The 21,573-nt window shown below is 34.4% G+C and overlaps 1 protein-coding gene across 10 annotated transcripts in view; it reads right to left on the reverse strand.

Annotated features, from left to right (window-relative positions):
- The window catches only part of UTRN (utrophin), a 620,052-nt gene that overhangs the window by 330,665 nt on the left and 267,814 nt on the right, over window positions 1-21,573 (reverse strand). For all 10 annotated transcript variants that reach the window (XM_027850670.1, XM_027850661.1, XM_027850663.1 and 7 more), the window contains 6 exons: window positions 19,274-19,453; window positions 15,390-15,518; window positions 14,836-15,006; window positions 12,494-12,646; window positions 11,405-11,542; window positions 7,929-8,126 (listed from right to left, as the gene is read on the reverse strand). In XM_027850670.1, coding sequence (XP_027706471.1) covers window positions 7,929-8,126; window positions 11,405-11,542; window positions 12,494-12,646; window positions 14,836-15,006; window positions 15,390-15,518; window positions 19,274-19,453 — 969 coding nt within the window. The remainder of the gene's footprint in view (window positions 1-7,928; window positions 8,127-11,404; window positions 11,543-12,493; window positions 12,647-14,835; window positions 15,007-15,389; window positions 15,519-19,273; window positions 19,454-21,573) is intronic.

Raw genomic sequence — 21,573 nt, forward strand, 5'->3', positions numbered from 1 at the left:
AACAATATCTGGCTAAATGGAGTTTCAGAAAATCATAGACAGTTATTAAAATGAACAGGGTATAAAAATAACCACTTTCAAATGGAAAAGCTAGATACAGGACTAAGGCTGAGTCACAGCTCTATGATACAGCATAAATGTAGATATACATAGAGAAGCATGACACAGTCATTTGTCATTTGAGGTTACCTCTGAGTCCTATTTCACTAAATAGGAAACTGTGCCAAATCCACCAGCAAAATCAAAGCAATCAACACACTGCTTCCAATGGGGAGAAAATAGGGTAACCAACCACTATCTCTTCTTGACGGTTCTCTAAAATCAGTTTTCTATTATAATATCTCAAAAAGCCCAAGGACAATTATGAAACTGTGGCCTAAGTTTCAGAGGGTTTTGGGTTCTGGTTTTGGCTTAGCAATTCATTCATTTTGGTGTTACAATCGTATGTCACACTTAATTCTTCTTCCAAAAACTAAATAAATAAAGTTATAGAGTCAGCAGCTTCAGCCTTATGACAATGCTGTCCTCAAAGTTATGCTTTGGGATCATGTTATATTGGGTAACCATGCAACAGAGTTAGAAAAGAGGCAGTTTCAATTAAAAACAAAAAACAAACAAACAAGCCCTTAACTAAGGCAAAGATGACTTCTTAGATTAAATCCAACAGTATCTAATCATAACAATGTTCTAGTCTAATACAAAAAAGCAGAAAGCATTCCAAAAAATAGGAATTATAGCATAGTTAGTTCTGATACTACAAAGAGAAGCCATATGGCATAGTGGATAGACAGCCTTACTGAGTGTTAGGAAGACTTGGGTTCAAGTCTCACTTTGGATATAGATTAGCTGTGTAAAGTTGGAAAAGTCACTTAAAAGCTCTCATATTCTCTGGAAACTCCCAAAGACTTAAAGTTTCAAAACTGGTATTGATTTGCATTGCAGAGTCAGTTTCTTCACTCAAAGTTCCCCACGCCAATACAATCATTATTCTTCCCTCCCCTCCCCCAACTCTCACAAAAATAGTACAAATACTAACAGAAATAGTAGCAGGTAGAAGAATACAGAAAGAAGCAACTGTAGTTATTAACCTTAGGGGCCCCATTGAAAGGCACTACTGGGAAGCACTATTATTCTTAAAGGAGGTCATAATATATACAAAGCATAAAAGGAATGAATAAATGGGAGTGAGTATTAAGAAGGAATCAAATGACTGATCAATGTGGAATTATGCTTTTATATATTCAGCCATATGAAATCATTAATGTTTGTTTTTAAAACATAGATAACATTACCATTCATGGGGCTAGGAGGGAAGCATAGTATATACCATTTAAAAACTGAGTAAAATAAAAAATACAACAAAATCATAAATAAAGGAAATAGAGTAAAATGATCAATTATTGGTAAAGAATAATACTCAATGGAATTAAGATAGATGTCCACATACATTTATGCTATATATGAACATAGTATATGTGATATATAGAGACACATAAAAATGATTGAGGCAACAGTTAACATGCTATCTTACCTCATCAATGGGATGGTTTATATATGCAACCTTTGCTCAGTACTTTAATACACTGAATTTTGGAGATTAGGTTAAGAAATCTTTGTGATGGAAGAATGCTTATAATTTGTTTAAATATTAATGTAATCATCTCTAGTATACCACATTGCAGTAAATACGAGATTAGAAATTGGGAGGTATGGATTCCAGACTTGGTATGGGCTAAATAAACTCTTAAGTTTCCTTCCAAGCCTATATTCCATGACTAAAAAACCTGTGAAGATCTTGCTTTGAAATTATAATTTTCCACATGATGTGCTATTGAAGGCTAACAGTATAAAAACTAATACATTTCACTCTAGTTCCTGCTGTTATAAATGTATTCCCTAGTCATTTCTTCACCATGCAGTTTGGGCTATGACCACTGTTTTCATTTCTCCCCTGTAATCCCTCCATAAGAAACTTGGATTCCATCCCCAGAAAACCCAGTTCAGATGGGCAAAGTTTTTGTATGAATTTCCCCAGAACAAGGTTTCCACACAGATTTCCAAACATCTCCTCAAAAAGCTACTACATGCCCCTCACGCAACATACACATAATTTTTTCTCTTCCTCTTTATATGTTGTCTTCTCTTATTAGTGTTCAGGTTGCTTGAGGGCAGGGATTGCCCCACTTATTTTTATGTCTCCCCAGCACTTAGCACTTAACAGCCTAGAATATAATGAGTGTTTAATAAATGCCTTACTATCATTATAGCTCTGAATACTTCATGTTGGTTATTTGACCGTCAATTCATCTCTCTTGGTTTCAGTTTCCTCATCTATAAAATAGTGATAGGATACCTCATAAGATTATTGTAGTAATCCAATTAGATTGTATATGTAAAATGTTTTATAGATCTTAAAGTGTCCTAAAAATTTTAGCTATAATCATTATCCACAATTACTGCTGCTTTTGTCAGTACATGAAAAACAGAACAGTAATTTCAAGATACCATAAATTCATTAAAGAAACATGAAAATTCTTAAAGAATATTTTTTTCTATTTTTTATAAAAAGTAAAAAACCTTAAAATGTTTCTAAAGTATCCATACAAAAATATCCCTAAGGTGTTATCCAAATAACCATCAAACCTGAAATTATGGTAGTTAATATTATATATGACATTATGTATCAACTGACTACACCAAATGCATTTATCAGAGAAATAGTTTTGATGGAATATAGCCACTGCCTCCAGCCCCAGTATTCCAATTTCTTCATATGCCTCACTAGAACAGCAGGTGTGTCCATTATCTCAACCACATACCACATCTATCTAGTCTCACACAGGGCCACAATAGCCAGCCAATAAAAAAACAGCACCCAACAGGATACTGAGCAGGATATTTGACCACTAGATCACAGCCTAAGTGGACACCTGAGCAGTAACAGCAAAGAACTGTCCCTCGGTAAACTTATGACATAGAGAGACTTATTATAATACCATTATAATATATTAATACCCCACAGTGGGCTTTTCTGTATGCATTCTGGGTAACCACATGCAGAGTTCTAAGGCAAAAACTCCTGCCCATATCAATCACCCCATCCTACATTTTAATATTCATATATTAATGTAATGATGTAATTGCATCTTTTGCTCTATACAAATCCTTGTCTTGCTTTGCTAAGTTGCTGGTTCCTCTACAGAGTCTAGCCTACTTGTTAAGAGCATAATCCTCAATAAATGACTTTGCTTGGGTTGTAGATAGTCTGAGACTGTGAATTCTTTCAAGACAACCCCACAACACAACTTGAAATGCCACAATGTTTTTGGTGCCCAATATAAGATGGAGTCTCTGATGCTGGTCCCCTCCAATCAAAGATAAGCCTTTCCCTTTCTCTCTCTTAGCTGAGGTCCCTCAAATACTTAGGAAGGCTTGAACGGACAGTTGGTTCCTAGCGCACATGGGCAAATTCCCTTTTGGGAACTTTGTGGTGAGCAATTTCCCTCTAGATGGAGGATACTCTGTTTGGGAACTTTACAGTCAGTTCTCTAAGCTCATTTTTACCCATCTCTGAGGGACACCATATGCCTGGGTGAGTGATGGCTATAGAGAGGACTTCTTTAGGCTTACCACATCAGTTCCCCCACCCCACCACTGCCCAATCCCCCAGGACTCCCCACTAGGCAGTCTGCTGCAAAATTGGAACAAATTCAACTTAGAAGAGCTAAAAAAAAAAAAAAAAGACATTTCCTATTTTTCTGTAATAGACCCTGGCCTCAATACAATCTAAGGGACCAAGAAAAGTGATTTGTGAAGGGAATTTCTAACAAGCCTCTGTGAGCTTTTGTACTTCTCTCCCTCTTATTGTCATTATCTGTGCATTCTATTTGTATTTTTTATGTTAATCTGCTCTCTGTTTGCATCTCTGTATGGTATGAATGTCTGAGTCTGCTACCTCATAAGATTTAAAATACATCCAGTCGGGGAAAAAAAAAACAACCTCTAAGGGCTGAAAGTGTGAATAGAGGGTTTGAGAGGAAACAGCTTGGAAACTGTTGGAAAGAAAAAGCTATTGGTAAAAATTTTCTTACTCTCTTTCTACATTCCTGAACAATGGCTAAGTTCTGGGGTATGGAGAGACAGATAACAAAAAAAGAAAAGGGAACCTTTTCCCCTTCAACATTTTTATGAAAAATTTTCTTTCTATACCTTTATATCACTGAACTGTGGCCAGGTGCTGGGGTATGGAGGGACAGACAAGAAAAAAGGAAAAAGGAACCTTTTACCCTCACATCTAAGTGAAGAAGGTCATTTCACTAATTAAAGAGAGGAAGGTTTGGGGTGGTACCAGTGAAAGTTTCAAGACTGCATTTTGGAATAGAACAATTACTTAACCCTTTCCTGACTCACAAAAAGATAATCAGGACAAAACCAAAAGGTAATTTAGTTTTATTGGAATGTCTACCTAGAATTTAGGGAGTCTTATGAACAAAAGTTAAGTATTGGTTAAATTTAAAATTACTTTTTAAATTGTCATGTGTATTAAAATTGGAAACTTGACCAAATTATATGAGAATCCTATTCATTTTAAGAAATCATAGAGAGCTTTGGGTAAATTAATAAACTATGGGTTCCTTTCAAGATTGTGGAACCCAGATTTGAACTAAATTAAAACATGCTCTTAAGTGTGATAATTGGGGTAGATTAAATCTTAACATCAGAGTGGATTGGCTGGAACTAGTGGACACTATGTAATGTGAAACATTTGGAATAAGTAGCATTTGTGTAAAATATAATATTACAGTGAGCATTAAAATCATAATCTCAGATTCTGTGTAATACCATTTGGAACATAAATCCAGGTAATGAAATTCATCCTAGTCATATTTTAAGAGAAATATTGTTTTTCCTAATTTGATGTTTAAGATAAGTCAGAATTCATTATACTATTTGGCACTAAGGTAAATTTGGGAAAATGCATAGATCTGAAATTTGTTAAATGAGTGACCTTAAACATTACATCAGTTTACTTCACTTGAGTGTAAAGAGCATAACACAATGCCTCGGAGAGGGCAGACACTATAAATGTTAACTAATATTATTAGCTCTTTGATTAGATGTCACCAGTATACAATGCCAATGGTGATGATGATGTCCAATTTTCTGTTTAAGGTAATTTAGAATTGCATTCAATAATTTTGTAGTCACCTAATCAGTAACAGGTTTGTTTCAAGTTTCAAATACATTATATTGTTTCAAATTGGTAAACTTTTGTATTTGCTACGGAAAGTATGTGGTTTTCATCAGTCTAGAGGAAGAATTATCACGGGGTGGACAGGTAGCCCCATCTCTGTGGTCCTTGTCCATTCCCCTTATTTTGTAAACTTGCCAGATTCCTAGAAACTACCTGGGTGGGGAAGGTCATCACCCCTGGAAAAGAGCTTATTTGGCTTATACAGTTCCTATAATTCCTCGTTGCTGAGAATTTCCAAATTTACGTATAGTACAGAAATGATTTCTAATGATTGGTCTTTATACCAGGATAAATTTAAATTTAAGAAGGAAAGAAAAACAAATGAAAGATGTTAAGTGAAATTTCTTATGTGTAAAAGTTATGGTAAATTTTTATTGCTTATTGCAACTCCATAAGAGTAAAAAATAATTGTATCCAGCACTAAGCTGTGATTGCTGAAAGTTTTTCATTTAAGGTAAAAGCTTACCTATTTAAGGTAAAAGCTCTTTGGCCTGTAACTGATTTTGTTTTGAGTTTCAATTTAGGTATAGTTGTCTGCATTAAATCAGTAATTCATCATCTGAGTGAAATGCCACAAGCTACTCAGAGGGAATGTGATACTGAACTATTACAGGTAGAGGTTTGCTTCTGGGAAAAGCCAAGAGGATAACCTTGGCATCGGCCTAGGCAGGCTCAGTTTCCCTACTGTGTTCCTTTGAAAAGGAATGTTTCCCAAATTGACTATTTCCAAGTCTGGCTGAGGTAGAATTGTTACTGCATAGTTGATAAACTGTGACTTTTTCCTGTGATATCTGGTATAATCATGTCCCTGCTTTATCCTTTTCTAGCAAATTTCTACAGTCAGAGCAAGTGATCAGCAAAAGATATGAGCATATATGTTTTGATCTGAATTTACAGTCATTCCATGGCCTAAGCAAGACTTGTGAGGTTAAAATCAGGAAACTCCATTGTTTTTGTTTAAGGAAAAGGATTTTCAGAACAGCTAAAGATAAAATAAGGTCCTTAAATATTTCAAAATGACATAAGAATAATTGGGTATTGGTACAATTGATTGAGGGAGCTAGATGTTATTCTATTAATTACTGAAACTAAATCAGAAACATCTTTAGTTTGGTTTGGGAAAGAGAATTTCAGTGAAATCAATTTTCTTAAAGGGAGGTAACCTATTGAATATTTTTTGAATATTTTGTGTTACATTAATGAAAAAGTCAATTGTATTACAAACATGTTCTATTAAAAACAATTTATTGATATGCACTGTTTTGGAATTAATTATTTAAGTATTCTCTCAGTTTTTTATTGTAAGTGGAGTAAATTTAGCCTTTTATAAGTAAATTTATTTGTGTAATTACTGAACCCAGGGGTGAAAAGCTTCTGCCTGCAAGAGTGTTGTTATTTATATTTTCATGTATAGGGTTGAATCCTCAATAGTATCTTATCCTCCTAAAGGAATTGGAATCAGAGTGGAAACTTTTGAGAAAGTAAATGATTCTAATAGGGCTCTTAGTTTCTCCTTATATTCGGGCACTGCATATTGAATTTGCTAGTCAGATTTGTGTTTTCCAGATGACAGGTCACTCACCTACAGTTAGGCAAACAGTGAATACCAGTCCATACCCACCCATGTTCCCCAAATGTATCCTATTTTCAGTTTTGGTCAACCTCTCCTCTGAGACCCATTGAGGCAGGGACACCTTTATACTCCTTTTCAGCCTGAAGAAGCTACAGAAGCTGAGACCTTTGTCCCTTTTCCCAAACGAATTTGAGTCCCAGCTCTTTGGGAGTAGAATGATGGAATCTAGCCACTGCACCCAGCCCCAATATCCCAACTTCCTCATATGCCTCACTACCTCTCTAGAACAGTAGGTGTGTCCATTACCTCAACTACATACCATATCCATCTAGTTTCAAATAGGATCACAATAGCCAGCCAATAATAAAGCAGCACCTACAGGATACTGAGCAGAATGTCTGATGACTAAATTCACAGCCTAAGTGGAAACCTGTGTAGTAACAGCAAAGAACTGTCCTTAGGTGAACTTATAACATAGAAAGACTTATTATAATATCATTATAGTACATTAATACCTCCCCAGTGGGCTTTTCTGTATGCATTCTAGGTAACTACATATGCAATTCCACCAAGGTTAAGACCCCTGCCCATATCAATCAACCCATCCTATATTTTAATATTCATATATTCTGCAATGATATGATTGCATTTTTTTGCTCTATAAAAATCCCTGTCTTGCTTTGCTAAGTTGGTGGTTCCTCTAAGAAGCCTAGCCTGCTTGTTGAGAGCATAATCCTCAATAAATGCCTTTGCTTGGGTTGGAGATGGTCTGAGTCTGTGAACTCTTTCAAGACTAACCCACGACACACCTTGAAACACCATGACACTTTCATAACGTCCATAAATTTGCAAAGCTTTGCAAAGTTTGTGTACATAAACAATATCAATTTTATCTATGAAACTTTAAGAAGCATAATGATATTTAACCCAGGAGAGATATGAAAAAAAAAGAGATATGAAAAAGACAGGTTTGTTATACCATTGATTTTTTTGGTGCTATTTTACTTTGCCACAGATCAAATAATACATGGTCATTGAAACAAATTGCTATCTCAATATATCATTTTACTGCTCCTCTTTAAATATAATGTTGACATTTACCTTCAGTGAATCTTCCTGCACAGAAAAGTGTTCATAGATCCCACTGTTGAGGTTTGAAGAATTGAATAATAGTTCTACATCTGCCAGGGAGAGTAAAACTTTGTTAATTTCAACAAGGTAATCAGCAGGGAGAAGTGTTGATGTAATTCCAGATGGATACTGATGATCAACTGTTACACTCTGCTGAATGGAAGGTGCCTGCAGAAACAAAAGAAATATATTAAATGCATACTAATCTAAAGGAACAACATTGCATAAATAGTATGCTCCAATCAAGCAACAAAAAAAGCACTTTTAAGTTACTACTATGTGGTACTCATTGTGCAAAGTGCACAAAATAAAAAATAAAATAAAACAAACTATGTTCTCAAGAAGCTTACATTCTATCAAACCAAAGTATTGTTGCAAAATACATTAACAATTTATAAAACACTATATTTACCAAAAGCAAATGTTAGAAATATAGTCCTATTGATGAAACAAAACTGTACACAGATACCCTAATATAGTATTAAAAATTTGCACTATTGCAAACTTCTAGCAATCTTATTTGAGTATTTATTTGAAATAGACTACAAACATTATTATAATGATCAATCAATGAAGTACATTTGGAAAGGAACATTTGCTTCCTTGTTTTCCATCTTTAACCCAAGCTATAACACTTCTTAATCCCTCCACTAATACTTTGCCAAACTATAAAGAGCTTTAGTATGTTTTAGATGAATTCTTAAATACAGTTCTTTAGAAATTACTACAAAAGAGAAGTCAAGAATGGTAAATTATAGTTTTAACTTTCCTAGTTACAGTTCTCCCCTCAAATAACCTCTCATTTGATGTCAGCATCATACAAATAAAATCTGGATGAAAAGACTATTGGGTTGGTGTTTCTTCTTTAAAAAAGTGCTTCTCAGCTAATGGAAATCTCCCCTATGTACTTCTATGGTTCATCAAGAAACTCTGAGGTTCAATAATATTTAGTATATGGATCTGATAAGGTCTCTAACACAAAGAATGCTAAATTTAACTTTCCAGTGGATTCCGACAACTGCCTTTCCTTTTTCTTGCCTCCAGCGATTTATAACTTAAATTTTAAAGATTAAAAGAAAACTCTGTATGACATCTAAACAACACTGACAATTTGTAACATAATACATTCTCATCAACTGAGTACTGGTTTAGTTTAAATTGAAAACGTATGGATTTATACTGGCTCTAAATGAAGTGCAGTAGCAAGACAGAAGTAGAAGATAAAATCAATTCCATATCATCTTTCCATCTGTACCTACTCCTCTCCTAAACAGTCTCACAGGAGTTGGCAAACTATGGTCTCTAGACCAAATCCAACCTAGTGCTTGTTTTTATATGGTCTGCAAGCAAACCATTGTTAGAGAGCAGGTTGCAAAAAACAAAAAACAAAAAAACAGGCTGGATTTGGACTTCAGGCAATAGTTTGCCCAATCCTGGTAAATATTCTGCCAGCACACCATTCAAAGTCATCTTCTGACCCTTCTTCACTTCTATGCATTAGTGAACACAATCCCCTGATGCCAAGAAAATCTTAACCAACACCTTTACCTGCTGAAACCCTTACCTTACATTAAAGCTATGCTCAAATACCATCTTTTCATGAAGTCTTCCCATCCCCCAATAGCTCAAAATTACTCTATTTGGACAGTGAAGGACCAGAGCCCAACTTTCCACAAAAACACCAAGTCACAAACTAGGCAGAAAAAAGTGAACAAAAAAAAAGGAGGGGGGAATAACTTAACTATAGAAAGTTACTACGGTGACAGGAAACATCAAGGCACAAACTTAGAAGAGGACAATAGTGTAAAGATGGCTCCATATAAAAGCTTAAAGAAAAATGTAATTGGGTCTCAGGTCCAAAAAGAACTCCTGGAAGAGCTTAAAAAGAATCTTAAAAAGCAAACTAGAGATGTAAAAGAAAAAATTTCTTTCTTTCCTTTTCTTCTTTCTCTTTTCCCTTTTTCCTTTTCTTTCCTTTCCTCTCCTTCTCCTTTCCCATTTTTCCTTTCTTTTCCTTCCTTTTCCTTCCTCTCCCTTCCTTTCCCTTCCTCTCCCTCTGTCTACACAGGCTATCATATCCTTACCTTTGGGTACAATGCCCAAAGCAAGAAAATTGGTATCCCTGACACCTGAAAAGGGTTTATAGACTAGATTTCTTTCTTAAGAACCAGGCTTTATACCCACATCACTATGGGTATACTCATATCGATGACCCAACAATGGGGCCCCACCTGGTCACTGGTTGGTTGGACCCTGACAACAACTCAGAATGAATATAAACAGCAACTGTATCTGTATACAGATATCTGTAACTGACCACTTCCAGTTGGAGAAAGCAGCTTTTTCCTTCTCCTCCTTCTCCTTTCCCTTTCCCCTTTTTCCTTTCCTTTCATTCTCTTTTCCCTTTCTTCCCTTCCCTTCCTCTCTCTCTCTCTACGTAGGGTATCATACCCTTCCTTTTGGGCATGATGCACAAAGCAAAGGAAATTGGGAGAAAAGAAATTGTTATCCCTGAAATTGAAGATAATTTCAAGTGAAATTTTCACCATTCTCTCCCAAAGGCCCAGTTATATCCCAGTTATGTATTAAGTAAGTATGTATATATGTATGTAGGCGAATGTGTGACTATAATACATACATACATATGTATAAAAGTAAATCATAATTTTATTTAGTAGGTCTTCTTGAGTTATCTGGAGAATTTTCTCTTCTTCAACTGATAGCAGAGCATAAGGCACAATTCCCTTCATAGAAGTCCTTTTGCTTATGCTCACCATGAGCATGACAATTCACAAGTGGTCCCTAAAAATGTTTTTTCTTCCTTCTGTTACATGATAAAATCAACCTCATAAAACTCCTATCTGCCTTAATCCAGAAAACCTGTGAGCCATTCTTTCATTTATGTACAATTTCCATGCATCCTTAGATGTCAATTATATTAAGAATGTAAAACTAGATATGATTCATTCCTTCAATACTATGTTTATATACACAACAAAAGTGTCAAAATAACATTAAAAAATTATATATGATGGCAACTGTAACAAAAAAAATAACAAAATCTTAGCTAACTACTCAAATTCTGATCTATAACCAACTCCAGAAATGTAAACCTTTCATAGTTCATAGCTTGCCTTGAAAGTACTTAAGGTTTTCTATCCCAGATTTTCCCAACTTTTTTCCCATAGTGCCCTCCTTCACACACTCTATACTCAAACCAAACTAGACAACCAGATAATCAATTCCATCCTACCATTTATTCATTCACATAGGGCACCTCAGCTTATAGAAATCCTTCATGGATGAGATCAAGTACCTGCCCATGAAGCAATTTCTGATAATGAAAATACTCTCTGCTTCCTTGAATTTTCTTATATCACATCAGATGTTTCCTTTTTCTGTATCCAAGTTCTATAAACATGAGATAAATTTTCCAGAGGTTATACCTTGACATTATTATGTCTTGTCCTCAGCAGTAGTAACTGTAAACGTATCTCTTCTCTCTTGTTATCCTCCATGGGGTGCTGTAATATCTGTTCTCCTCTCTGCAAAACTTCCTCAATCTGGGCCTTCTCCTCATCCAACTGAAAATATAAACAGAAAAAAATGTCAATAATTCACTTAGATACCTCTTCAGCGATGTATATTTCTTAATTAGAAGGAACGTGTCCATCCTGATGAATTTCTATAAATGAAGCAAAATAACCCATTAAAAATTTAAAATAGCTTTTTTTATTTTAAAAAATTACATTGTTTATGTTTAATATGACTGTACAGGCACAGCCTAAATCAGATTGTTTTCTGTCTTGGGGAGGAGGGAGAAAAAAAATTGGAACTAAAAATTTTATAAAAGTAAATGTTGAAAACTATCTTTACATATAATTGCCAAAAAAAAATACGATTAAGTAAAAAAAATTTTTTAAATTATATTATTCCCTAAAATGTTTTAAATCCTATGGGATCTTTTGAAAATAATTCTTGCAATTTCAATAGGGAATCTCCAATGAAGAAATTACCTCTATCAATTCAGGTCAGCACCTACTCTGCAAAAGCTATCTGAAACAAGGAAAGTGACTTGTCCAGGATAAAAATCTAAGTGTATGTCAGAGGCAGGACCAGAACCTAGGCCTTCTTAGTTCAACTGCATCAGCAGTCTATCGTACTGTCTCTCTAAATTATATGTTAAAATAGCTTAAAATTTAAACCATGCTAATCTTTAGTTAATTCTCCTTAAAAATTTAACTCTCTTAGAAGCATTATATAAATCATTTGGCAATTGCTACATCTAAACACAACATCAAAATCTCATCTTAAAATTCTCCACCACAAGTGGCAGGGTATTTTTGGGGGGAGGGCCAGGCAATCAGAGTTAAGTGACTTATTCAAGTCACACAGGTAGTAAGTGTCAAGTGTCTGAGGCCACATTTCAACTCAGGTCCTCCTAACTCTAGGGTCAATGATCTATCCACCTAGCTGCTTGCCCAAGGCAGGGGATTTAAGGCAAATATTCACAGAAAAAATGAGGTGAATTATACCTTTTCATCTTCATCACTGTGCTTTTCTACCATCTTCAACATATTTTGTAAATCATGTTCTAGTTTTTCTAGGTCCACTGAATGCACACCAGCCTCAAGAGGTTGTGATTTGACAAAAATTTTCTTTGAGAAAAGTTCTTGATCGATTAACATCTAGAGAAGAGAACAAAAAAGAAAGTATAGCTAAGGACAGGTAAACCAAAAATAGAACATTAACTAAAGTCAAATGACCACAGCTAAATGGAATAAGCAAATAAGGTAAAACCAGATTTCGATAATCAATCAATCAGCTCGAGCAGACATTGTTCATGATTTTATTATGGTTTTATACATTTGGAAATCCTTTTAAAGATATGGTGATTTTAACTTCATTCATGTTTCATAGGAATATGGGTAAAGAGGTGACACAAAGCCACACGTTGGATGACAATCTAGCAAAGACACTAACTCCTTGGCATAAGCTACTCTCATACCAGATATTAAAAACTAAATCTCTGTAACACTGTATTTTAATGCCTTGTACAAGATCTTTAATAGTTACAAAAATGCCTTTTAGTGTCTCAGAAATGCAAGGGACTGAATTATTGCCCAAAAACACTAGCTCAAGACTTTACTGATTATGTAATAAAGCTATAGGATCCTTGAAGAAAGAGAGAAGACTGCCTGAAATTGACATTTACCTAAAATCTCCCTGGAGCTGTTGCTTCAGTTGAAGTTTTTATGTCTCAGAAAATTGTTAAAATTATATTTATGTCCAATTGATGGCTAAAGTATCATAGAACAAGTGAGCACTAAGTATTTCTTCAGTGAATTATTATGTGATAGGCAACATAATTTTCCTACATATTTCTCTAAACTAAACCTTTTGCTTCCACTTGTAAGAAGTAAATAAATGAAATAATGAATCTATGGGCATACCACACACTTTTTTCATTGTCCCCTTCTAGTCCCCTCTCTGACTTTTTGGGTCAAGGGCCTTTAAATAATAAAATGATTCCATTTGCTCCATTTTTAACAGAAAATAAAAACAAAATGTACATTTCTGCTTTAGGCCTACCTACACTATTAGGTTTATGTAAATTAAATAAATGTTCTTAAGTTAAACAGGAAGAAAGTGAATGTGTCTCTATACACACAGAGTGTATGAAGCCAACATCACAAGATTAGTTCTTCCTTGTGGCTTAGGAACCAGTATCTTACAATGCTTCAAGAACTGGAGGAAGGTATTCCCAGAGTAGTTACAAGCATAATCAAACACATAGAGGAAGGAAAGTACAGGATACAACCAGAGCAGGGGTTCTTAACCATTTTTGTGCAAGGGTTCCCTTTTGTAAATAATGCTTTAATACATAAAATAAAATACAAAGGAATAAAAGAGAAACCAGTTTTACTGAATAAGTTATCAAGATACTAACAAAACAAGTTTAAGGACCCAGGCTAAGAACTCTACATTTAGAGGAAGAATGGCCAACAGTTTAGTCTGGGTCGGGCATGTAGTGATGGAGAACAAATAGAATAAAATAAGGCTAGACAGATAAGTTTTAATCCAATGGTGAAGAGCCTTAAACATCAGTTTCAATGACTTTGAATTTATCCAGGAGGCAAAAGGCAATCATTGAGTATTTTTTGAGCAATGGAGTTATGTGATCACATCTGTGCACTAGTAAGGTTAATCTCATATAGATGTTTCAGTTAAACTAGAGTGAGTAGAGACTAGAGAATTAGAGACTGAGTCACAGGATAATGCAAGAGTCACTGAGGGTAAAAGGTGACAGTGGTAAAAACTAAAGTGGTGAAGGTAGTAGAAACAGTAAATAAGGAACTGAGTTAAAAGGTTATATTTGGATATTACATTATGACGTGACTTGTTATATATGACAATTGACGTGAGTTGATGGTTTATTAGCTACATGGAGATATGTGATGGAGTTTCAACAAATGTGAATAAATAGTAATGAGGGTGGTTATTTGTAAGAATAGGGATGGTACAGACAGAAATGAGGATATCAAGAAAGAGAACTGGTCAAAATGAAAGATAATGCATGCAATTTTAGAAACAATGATCTTAAGGTACCCATGATACATTCAGTTAGAGTTATCCAAGTAGGGGGTTAAAAAAGTGAGTCTTAGCAGAGGAGCATGTAAAGAATTCTTAAGTGCTACCAATTTGTAAGCTATCCATGTAGACATCATACTTGAAGTTCTAAAAACTGATGAGATCACAAAGAGCTGAAGGTAAAGAAAATATGGCCAACCAATCCTAGGCATGGGAAAAAGAGGTAAAGAAACAGAAAAGAAGGGTTAGGGATGTAGTATACCTCTGCTTTACACTAAGTACTCACTTTAGCACTTTTGATGTGTTGAGACACTTTGTCAAAGTTTCTATTTAATTCAGCTAACTTTGGCTCCACCAGCTCACTGCTTGCCAAGCCCCGGGCACCCATCAGTATAATGGCTTGGTCACGAACGTTTTCAACTTGTAGATTAACATCATCCAGTTCAGATGTTAATCGCTAAGCATAAAAAAACACAAAATTACCACAAGTACAGGAAATAATGCAGCATAACCCAATCAAAATATGGATCTGACTCTATTCAAAGATAAGATACTCTAAATATGTTAAATGCCTATCTAAATAAAACACTGGCACTACAGTTAATTTGATTAATGAATCTAGATAGAGGGGTTGAGGTGGAGAAGAGGGGGGAGGAGAGAATTGGGTTATGGGGTTGAGGCTTTTCAAATCCTTCCCAGATTGTACCACCTTTGCATCTCTCACTAAAATTAAAATTCAAAAACAAAAGATGGGATAATACAATGTTTACAAACAGCAAGATTCTGAGCCCAAAGAAATAAAGTACATATTAGAAATGTCACTGATGATCTTAGGCATACTTTCACAATTTCTTCACTCTTATTTACAGGCTTCTTTTCAATCTCATCCAGCAGAGCTTCAGCTTGGTAAAGCCAAGTACTTATATGAGCAACATTTCCATCAAATATCTCCAGCTGTTTCTGATGGTTCTGAAAAAAAAAAAATTTTTTTTTAAACAAACACACTAAGTGTTCTTTGAGATGCACTTTGAGAAATACTTAAATAACCATGAAACAATAGACAGAACTGTACCCAACGAGAAGCTGTACTTAGGAGAATTTAAGGCTCTAGGTAAGAATGCTCCTAAAATTTGAATTATTTCAAAGGGCAATGTTTCCCTCTTCTAGATGTTGTTAAAGAAATGCCTCTATAACCATGTGTAGGGAATGTTATAGAAAAGAATTCTATACATATTTATGTTTAAATAAATGATCTCTAAAGTTCTATCAAGCTCTAAAACCAAATCCTCAGAAAATGAAAGGAATTTTGTTTAAAGGGAAAAAAGTAAAGTAAAAGAAGCAAAATAAAATTATGTTGGCATCATGTAAAATAAAGAAAACAACAATAATAATAAAATGTGTGTATACACAAACATATACAGATATATGTAGATATACCCAGTTTTTCCACTGTTACAATTCCAAATTTTTTAATTTCATGCTTAACATCTCTATCAGAATATTCTACTGGCACCTCAGATTAAAAATGTCTTAAACTAAATTCATTATCTGTTCTTTCCAATATTTAACCTCTATCCCAATTTTGTTATTTCTTTCACTAGAACCAAAATCCATCCTCCATGCCACCTGGGCTCACTCAAAATCAAGGGGCATTTTTGACTCATTTCTCCCTCACTACAACATCCAATAATTTGTCATGTTCTTGGAATTTTACTCATGATATATTATAATATCCACTATTGTTTAGTTACACTGCCACTAACTTTGTTCATATGAACAACTGAAAAAAGCATGTATTACACCATTTACCAAGGTACGGTCAAAATAGATAAATGACCTAGATAGAAAGGGAGAACCTATTATAGACATATATGAAAGACTTAGGGATAGGAGAAGAATTTATGAATAAACAAGAGATAGGGAACATTGTGAGATGTGGAATGGATAATTTTGATTACATTAAATTAAAAAGCATTTGTACAAATAAAACCAATGTAGTCAATATTTGAAGGAAAGTAGAAAATAGAGGAGAAATTTTATAGACAGTATCTCAGATAAAGGTCCTATATCTCAAATATATAGAGAACTTTGTCAAATTTTTATGAATATGAGTCATTCTCCAATTGAGAAATGGTCAAAGAATATGAACAGGCAGTTTTTCAATTAAGAAATCCAAACTATATATGAATTCATATAAAAATGCCCTAAAGCATTACTGATTAGAGAAATGCAAATTAAAACTTTACAATATCATCTCATACCTATCAGATTGGCTAAAATGATAGAAAGGGAAAATGACAAATGTTGGAGGGCATGTGGAAAAATTGAGATATTAACACACTGCTGGTAGAACTGTGAACTGATCCAAATATTTTGTAGAGCAATCTGGAATTATGCCTAAAGAGTTATAAAACTGTGTATGCTCTATGACTCAACACTTAAGTCTATTTCCCAAGGTGGTCAGAGAAAAAGGAAAAGCACCTATATGTTATAAAATATTTATATCAACTCTCTTTTTGGTGGCAAAGAACTAGAAATTGAGGGGATGCCCATCATTTGGGGAATGGCTAAAGAAGTTGTGGTATATAGTTGTGATAGAATACTACTGTACTGTAAGAAATGATGGGCTGGTTCATTTTAGAACAACAAGGAAAGACTTGCATGAAATAATGAAAAGTAAATGAGCACAGAACCAAGAGAACATTGTATACAGTAACAGCAATACTGTAAGAAGAATGATTGTGACAACAAAGTTATTCTGAATACTATAAATACTCAAATCAATTACAAAGGACCTATGAAGGAAAATGCTATTCACGTCCAGAGAAAGAACTGATAAACAGAAGTACACCTAGTAAGGTTTTACCTGTTGTTACAAATCTGTGTCAAATAGCGGCCTTCTCTACTGTGAGGTAGGGAGGTAGGGACGGAAACAGTTTGGAACTTAAAATGTAACCAGAAAAAAATGTTGATTTAATTTAAGAGAAAAAGCGTTTATTAAGCACTAAATATGTGCAAGGCATAGTGTTAGGAACTGAGGATACAAATAGAAAAGTATGATGGTCCCTGCTCTCAAGTAGTTCACATTCTAATGGAGGAGACAACATATGGAATGTTTGAACTGCAAGTCAGATGGAAAGACCTCACAGTCCTATACTACAGACAGTAAAGTAGATAACAAAACAGATGGTGATGCACCTTCTCTGTTATTTACCCTGCTAAAACCATATCTATTTCTGGTGTGTAACCATTTGACATTACCAAGGATTTCAATGTCAAGAACTTTCTTTTCTGGGTCAAGAAACTAACTATTTCTTGAGCTCCTGGCTGATTCTTTACCTCTGTGAATCCAGGTTGACCTTTATTGAAATCAAGAATACACTGTCACTATTTCCATATATTTACCTATTGAAATCTTTCATTTTAGCTCAAGATCTAACTCAGTAACTAGCTTCTTTAAGAAACGTTCCCTGATCCCCTAGCAGAACATTATCTCTCCCTATACATAGTTTGTATAAGAATTCTGTTTAGACTTGTCATCTCCTTTACTCTTTACTCTTACCATACTTTACCTGATAACATATTTCTTTAAGAATGTCTTATCTCCCTTATGAGACAGTAAGTTCTGTGAGGGCAAAGGTCATTGTTGTTACTTCTAAATCCATCCACCACCTTCGCTAATTCCTTGTCTTCAGGAACCCTTCATTCAATGTTTCTTGCAGGAATGAGTGAAGATACACTGAATTAATTCCATAGTTTTGTTTTGATTTGTTTTAAGAAAAGCCTAGGATTATTCAGGCTCTATGTCTATTACATAGAATAACTGATAAACACACCCTCAACCATCTAACTCCAACAATCATGTGGCAATTTTTACTTTTGAAGCAAACATCAAGGAATCCTATGAAAGTTCCCTCTTTGAAAATGTCTTACAAAGATAATTTAATAAAGAATATATTGATTTTTTGAAAGGGATCATGTAACAGATCAGACTAACAACAGAGCAGAATGGCAAACTCTTCAAAGTCAACAAAACAATCATGCTTTTCAGGAAATATATGATAATGAAAGGTTCTAAATTATGACTCAAATTAGAAAGATAAAATTTTAAATAAAATATTATAATACAAAATTAAAATCAAATTACATTTGCAATACAAATGAGTGAATTGTATTTTTGGTACACAAGTCATGAGTATTTTAATCTTTAATAAAACAATGTTTTAAGAAAAGTTTCTCTCCACCCTTTTCTGACAAACTGAATTTGCTATTTATGCTATTTTATTTATAATCTGATGAATAGCCAATATGAAGATCTTTTAATGCACTGGGAATCACTAATTCTGATATCTTTATAAACTGAACAAAAAAGAACTAAGACTATTATACTGTCCTTCAATTTTATTTCATTTAATTATTATATTATTATTCATAAAGAAAAATCTATAGGGGCAGGTAGGTGGTGCAGTAGATAGAGCACTAAACCTTGAGTCAGGAGGACCTGAGTTCAAATCCGGCCTCAGACACATAACACTCACTAGCTGTGTGATTCTGGGCAAGTCACTTAACCCCAATTGCCTTACCAAAAAAAAAAATAAAAATAAAAATCTATGTTCTCCCTCCTATCTTTCCACAAGTGAAAATAAATGACTCTCTTGTAAAAACTATGTATTGTCAATTGAAACAAATTCCCATACTTAGAATTCATTTCCAATGAAACTCACCAATAATGTGTTGCACCAATCTTCAGTCCATGTGCGAACTCTACTCCAACCAGCATTCAGTACAGAGACTTTTTCCTCCAAAGTTGCCTCACTACCCTCTACCAAACTCTGGAGCGCTGCTCTGATGTCAGTGATATTATTTAAATCACATTTTCTCTTTTCCAACTGCTTTAGCACATTCTAAAATAAAAGTATGCAAATTGTGTGATCTTTTCAATCATTAGGAAGTTTGCATATAACTTTTACATCAAGTTAACAGTTCAGGTTACTCTATCTTATATTACTTAACAGTTCAATTAAATACTTGAAATGATTAAATGGGTGGGATTTTTAGAACTATGCTATAGGATTTTAAAACTCTGTATTATACACTATTGCTCACAGAAAGCTCAAAGTTTTAAAATTCCCAGAAACCATGCAAGTTTTTATACTAAAACAACAAACCTTCAAAACAAATATCAATATGCCTTTTAAACATACATGAATACATTTAACCTTGTCAATTATGTACCTTTTTCAATCACAATATGTCCAAGCATTTTAAAAAGTTTAGGTTAATTGCTTATGAATATCACATTGGTATACTGCACTTTGGGGAACATAAAAGTAGTGCAGTTCATATGAACATAAGCAAGGTCTACCCAACATTTGGTCATTTAACATCGCTTCATTACTCTTCCATGAACATTCAAGCATTTCTTCTAAATATCATACCACAGCCCAAATGCCAGTAATGGGGGAGGGATGGAACCCACAACCATATTTTGTGCGCTTGAGATTCCTGCATTCTCCTAAGTGATTATTTATTGATTGCATGCAGCAAGTATTTACTGCAATCAATAAATAACTGGTAATTACATTTAAGCAAGAAAACGTACAAAACGGCTAGACTAAATGACACAAAAAAAATTAACTGGAAAGAAATTTCTGCATTGGAAATAATGGTGCAGAATATTCTAATAAACCAGATGTGAAAGGATATGAGAACAAAATAAACTATACAGTACTTAAAACTAAACATGATTAAAACCACATGCTAATATGTATTTCCTAAAGAACACTGTATATTTTCCATGTATTATAAGTAACATCAAAAACGATTTGAAACTCTTTTGGTTTCCAAGCACTCTCTCTTCCACCTATACTAGCCCCTTTGTACCTCAATAAATCCTCCACACACACAAGACTGCAGAGTGTGTAATCTCTGTTTAAGATTCTCTTATGATTTTCTTCTACTCTTTGAAAACTGCCTTAAATATCTCCATTTCAATAGTCCTGTTTAGATGCATTGTGATAAAGATATGACTAAAAAAATCCTACACATAACATGGTTCTTTTGCCAAAGAGAATAATAATTCAAACTTTAATCTAAATGTTTATGCTGACAAGTTAAAATAGAGAGACAAAAACCTCTAAGTCAGAAAGACTTGCATTTAAATCTAGATGTATGAACCTGGGAAAGAATTAAAGCTCAAAGGACCTCAGGCAACTCTCAAAGACAGCAAGCTGCAAGGAGTTGCCATGGAAGTTTCCAGTTCAGGAGTTCCCCAAAACAAAGAAATCACAAGTCCAAATACCAGCAGTCTTAACTCACCCCCACCACCAACCTCACTCCACCACATTCCAACACCTCCCAAAAAAAATTCTATAAAAGTGAGCATACTTAATTTTCAATTTTTTTAAAAAGTTCTCTGTCTTCTGGGCAGTTAGGGGGCACAGTGGATAGAACACTCGCCCTGGAGTCAGGAGGACCTGAGTTCAAATGCGGTCTCAGACCAGACACTTAACATTTACTAGCTGTGTGACCTTGGGCAAGTCACTTAACCCCAACTGCCTCACACAAAAAAAGTTCTTTGTCTTTTCTGGGCAGCTAAGTAGTGCAATGGATAGAACACCAGACCTGGAAGACCTGAGTTCAAATCCAGCTTCAGACTCTTACTACCTATGTGACCCTGGGCAAGTCACTTAACCCTGTTTGCCACAGTTACCTCATTTGTAAAATAAGCTGGAGAAGGAAATGGCAAACCAATCTGGTATTTTTGCCAAGAAAATCCCAAAAAGGGTCACAAAGAATTGGACATGACTGAAATGACTGAACAACAACAAAATGTCTTCTTTAATAATTGTATTTGTTAATTTGTGGACTAAGGATTATATAAGCTTAAAATAAAGCATTTTTGTCCATTTAACTACCTGTTTATATATTAAAAAAAAAGGATCTGGGAAATCAATTTCAGGTTTTTTATCTGTGATTTTATTAATCTTTCAGAGACATATGGGTCTTCTTTCATAAATCATCA

This window comes from Vombatus ursinus, unplaced genomic scaffold (genome assembly GCF_900497805.2).
Source record: "Vombatus ursinus unplaced genomic scaffold, bare-nosed wombat genome assembly UNPS02009132.1, whole genome shotgun sequence".
Classification (NCBI taxonomy): Eukaryota; Metazoa; Chordata; class Mammalia; order Diprotodontia; family Vombatidae; genus Vombatus; species Vombatus ursinus.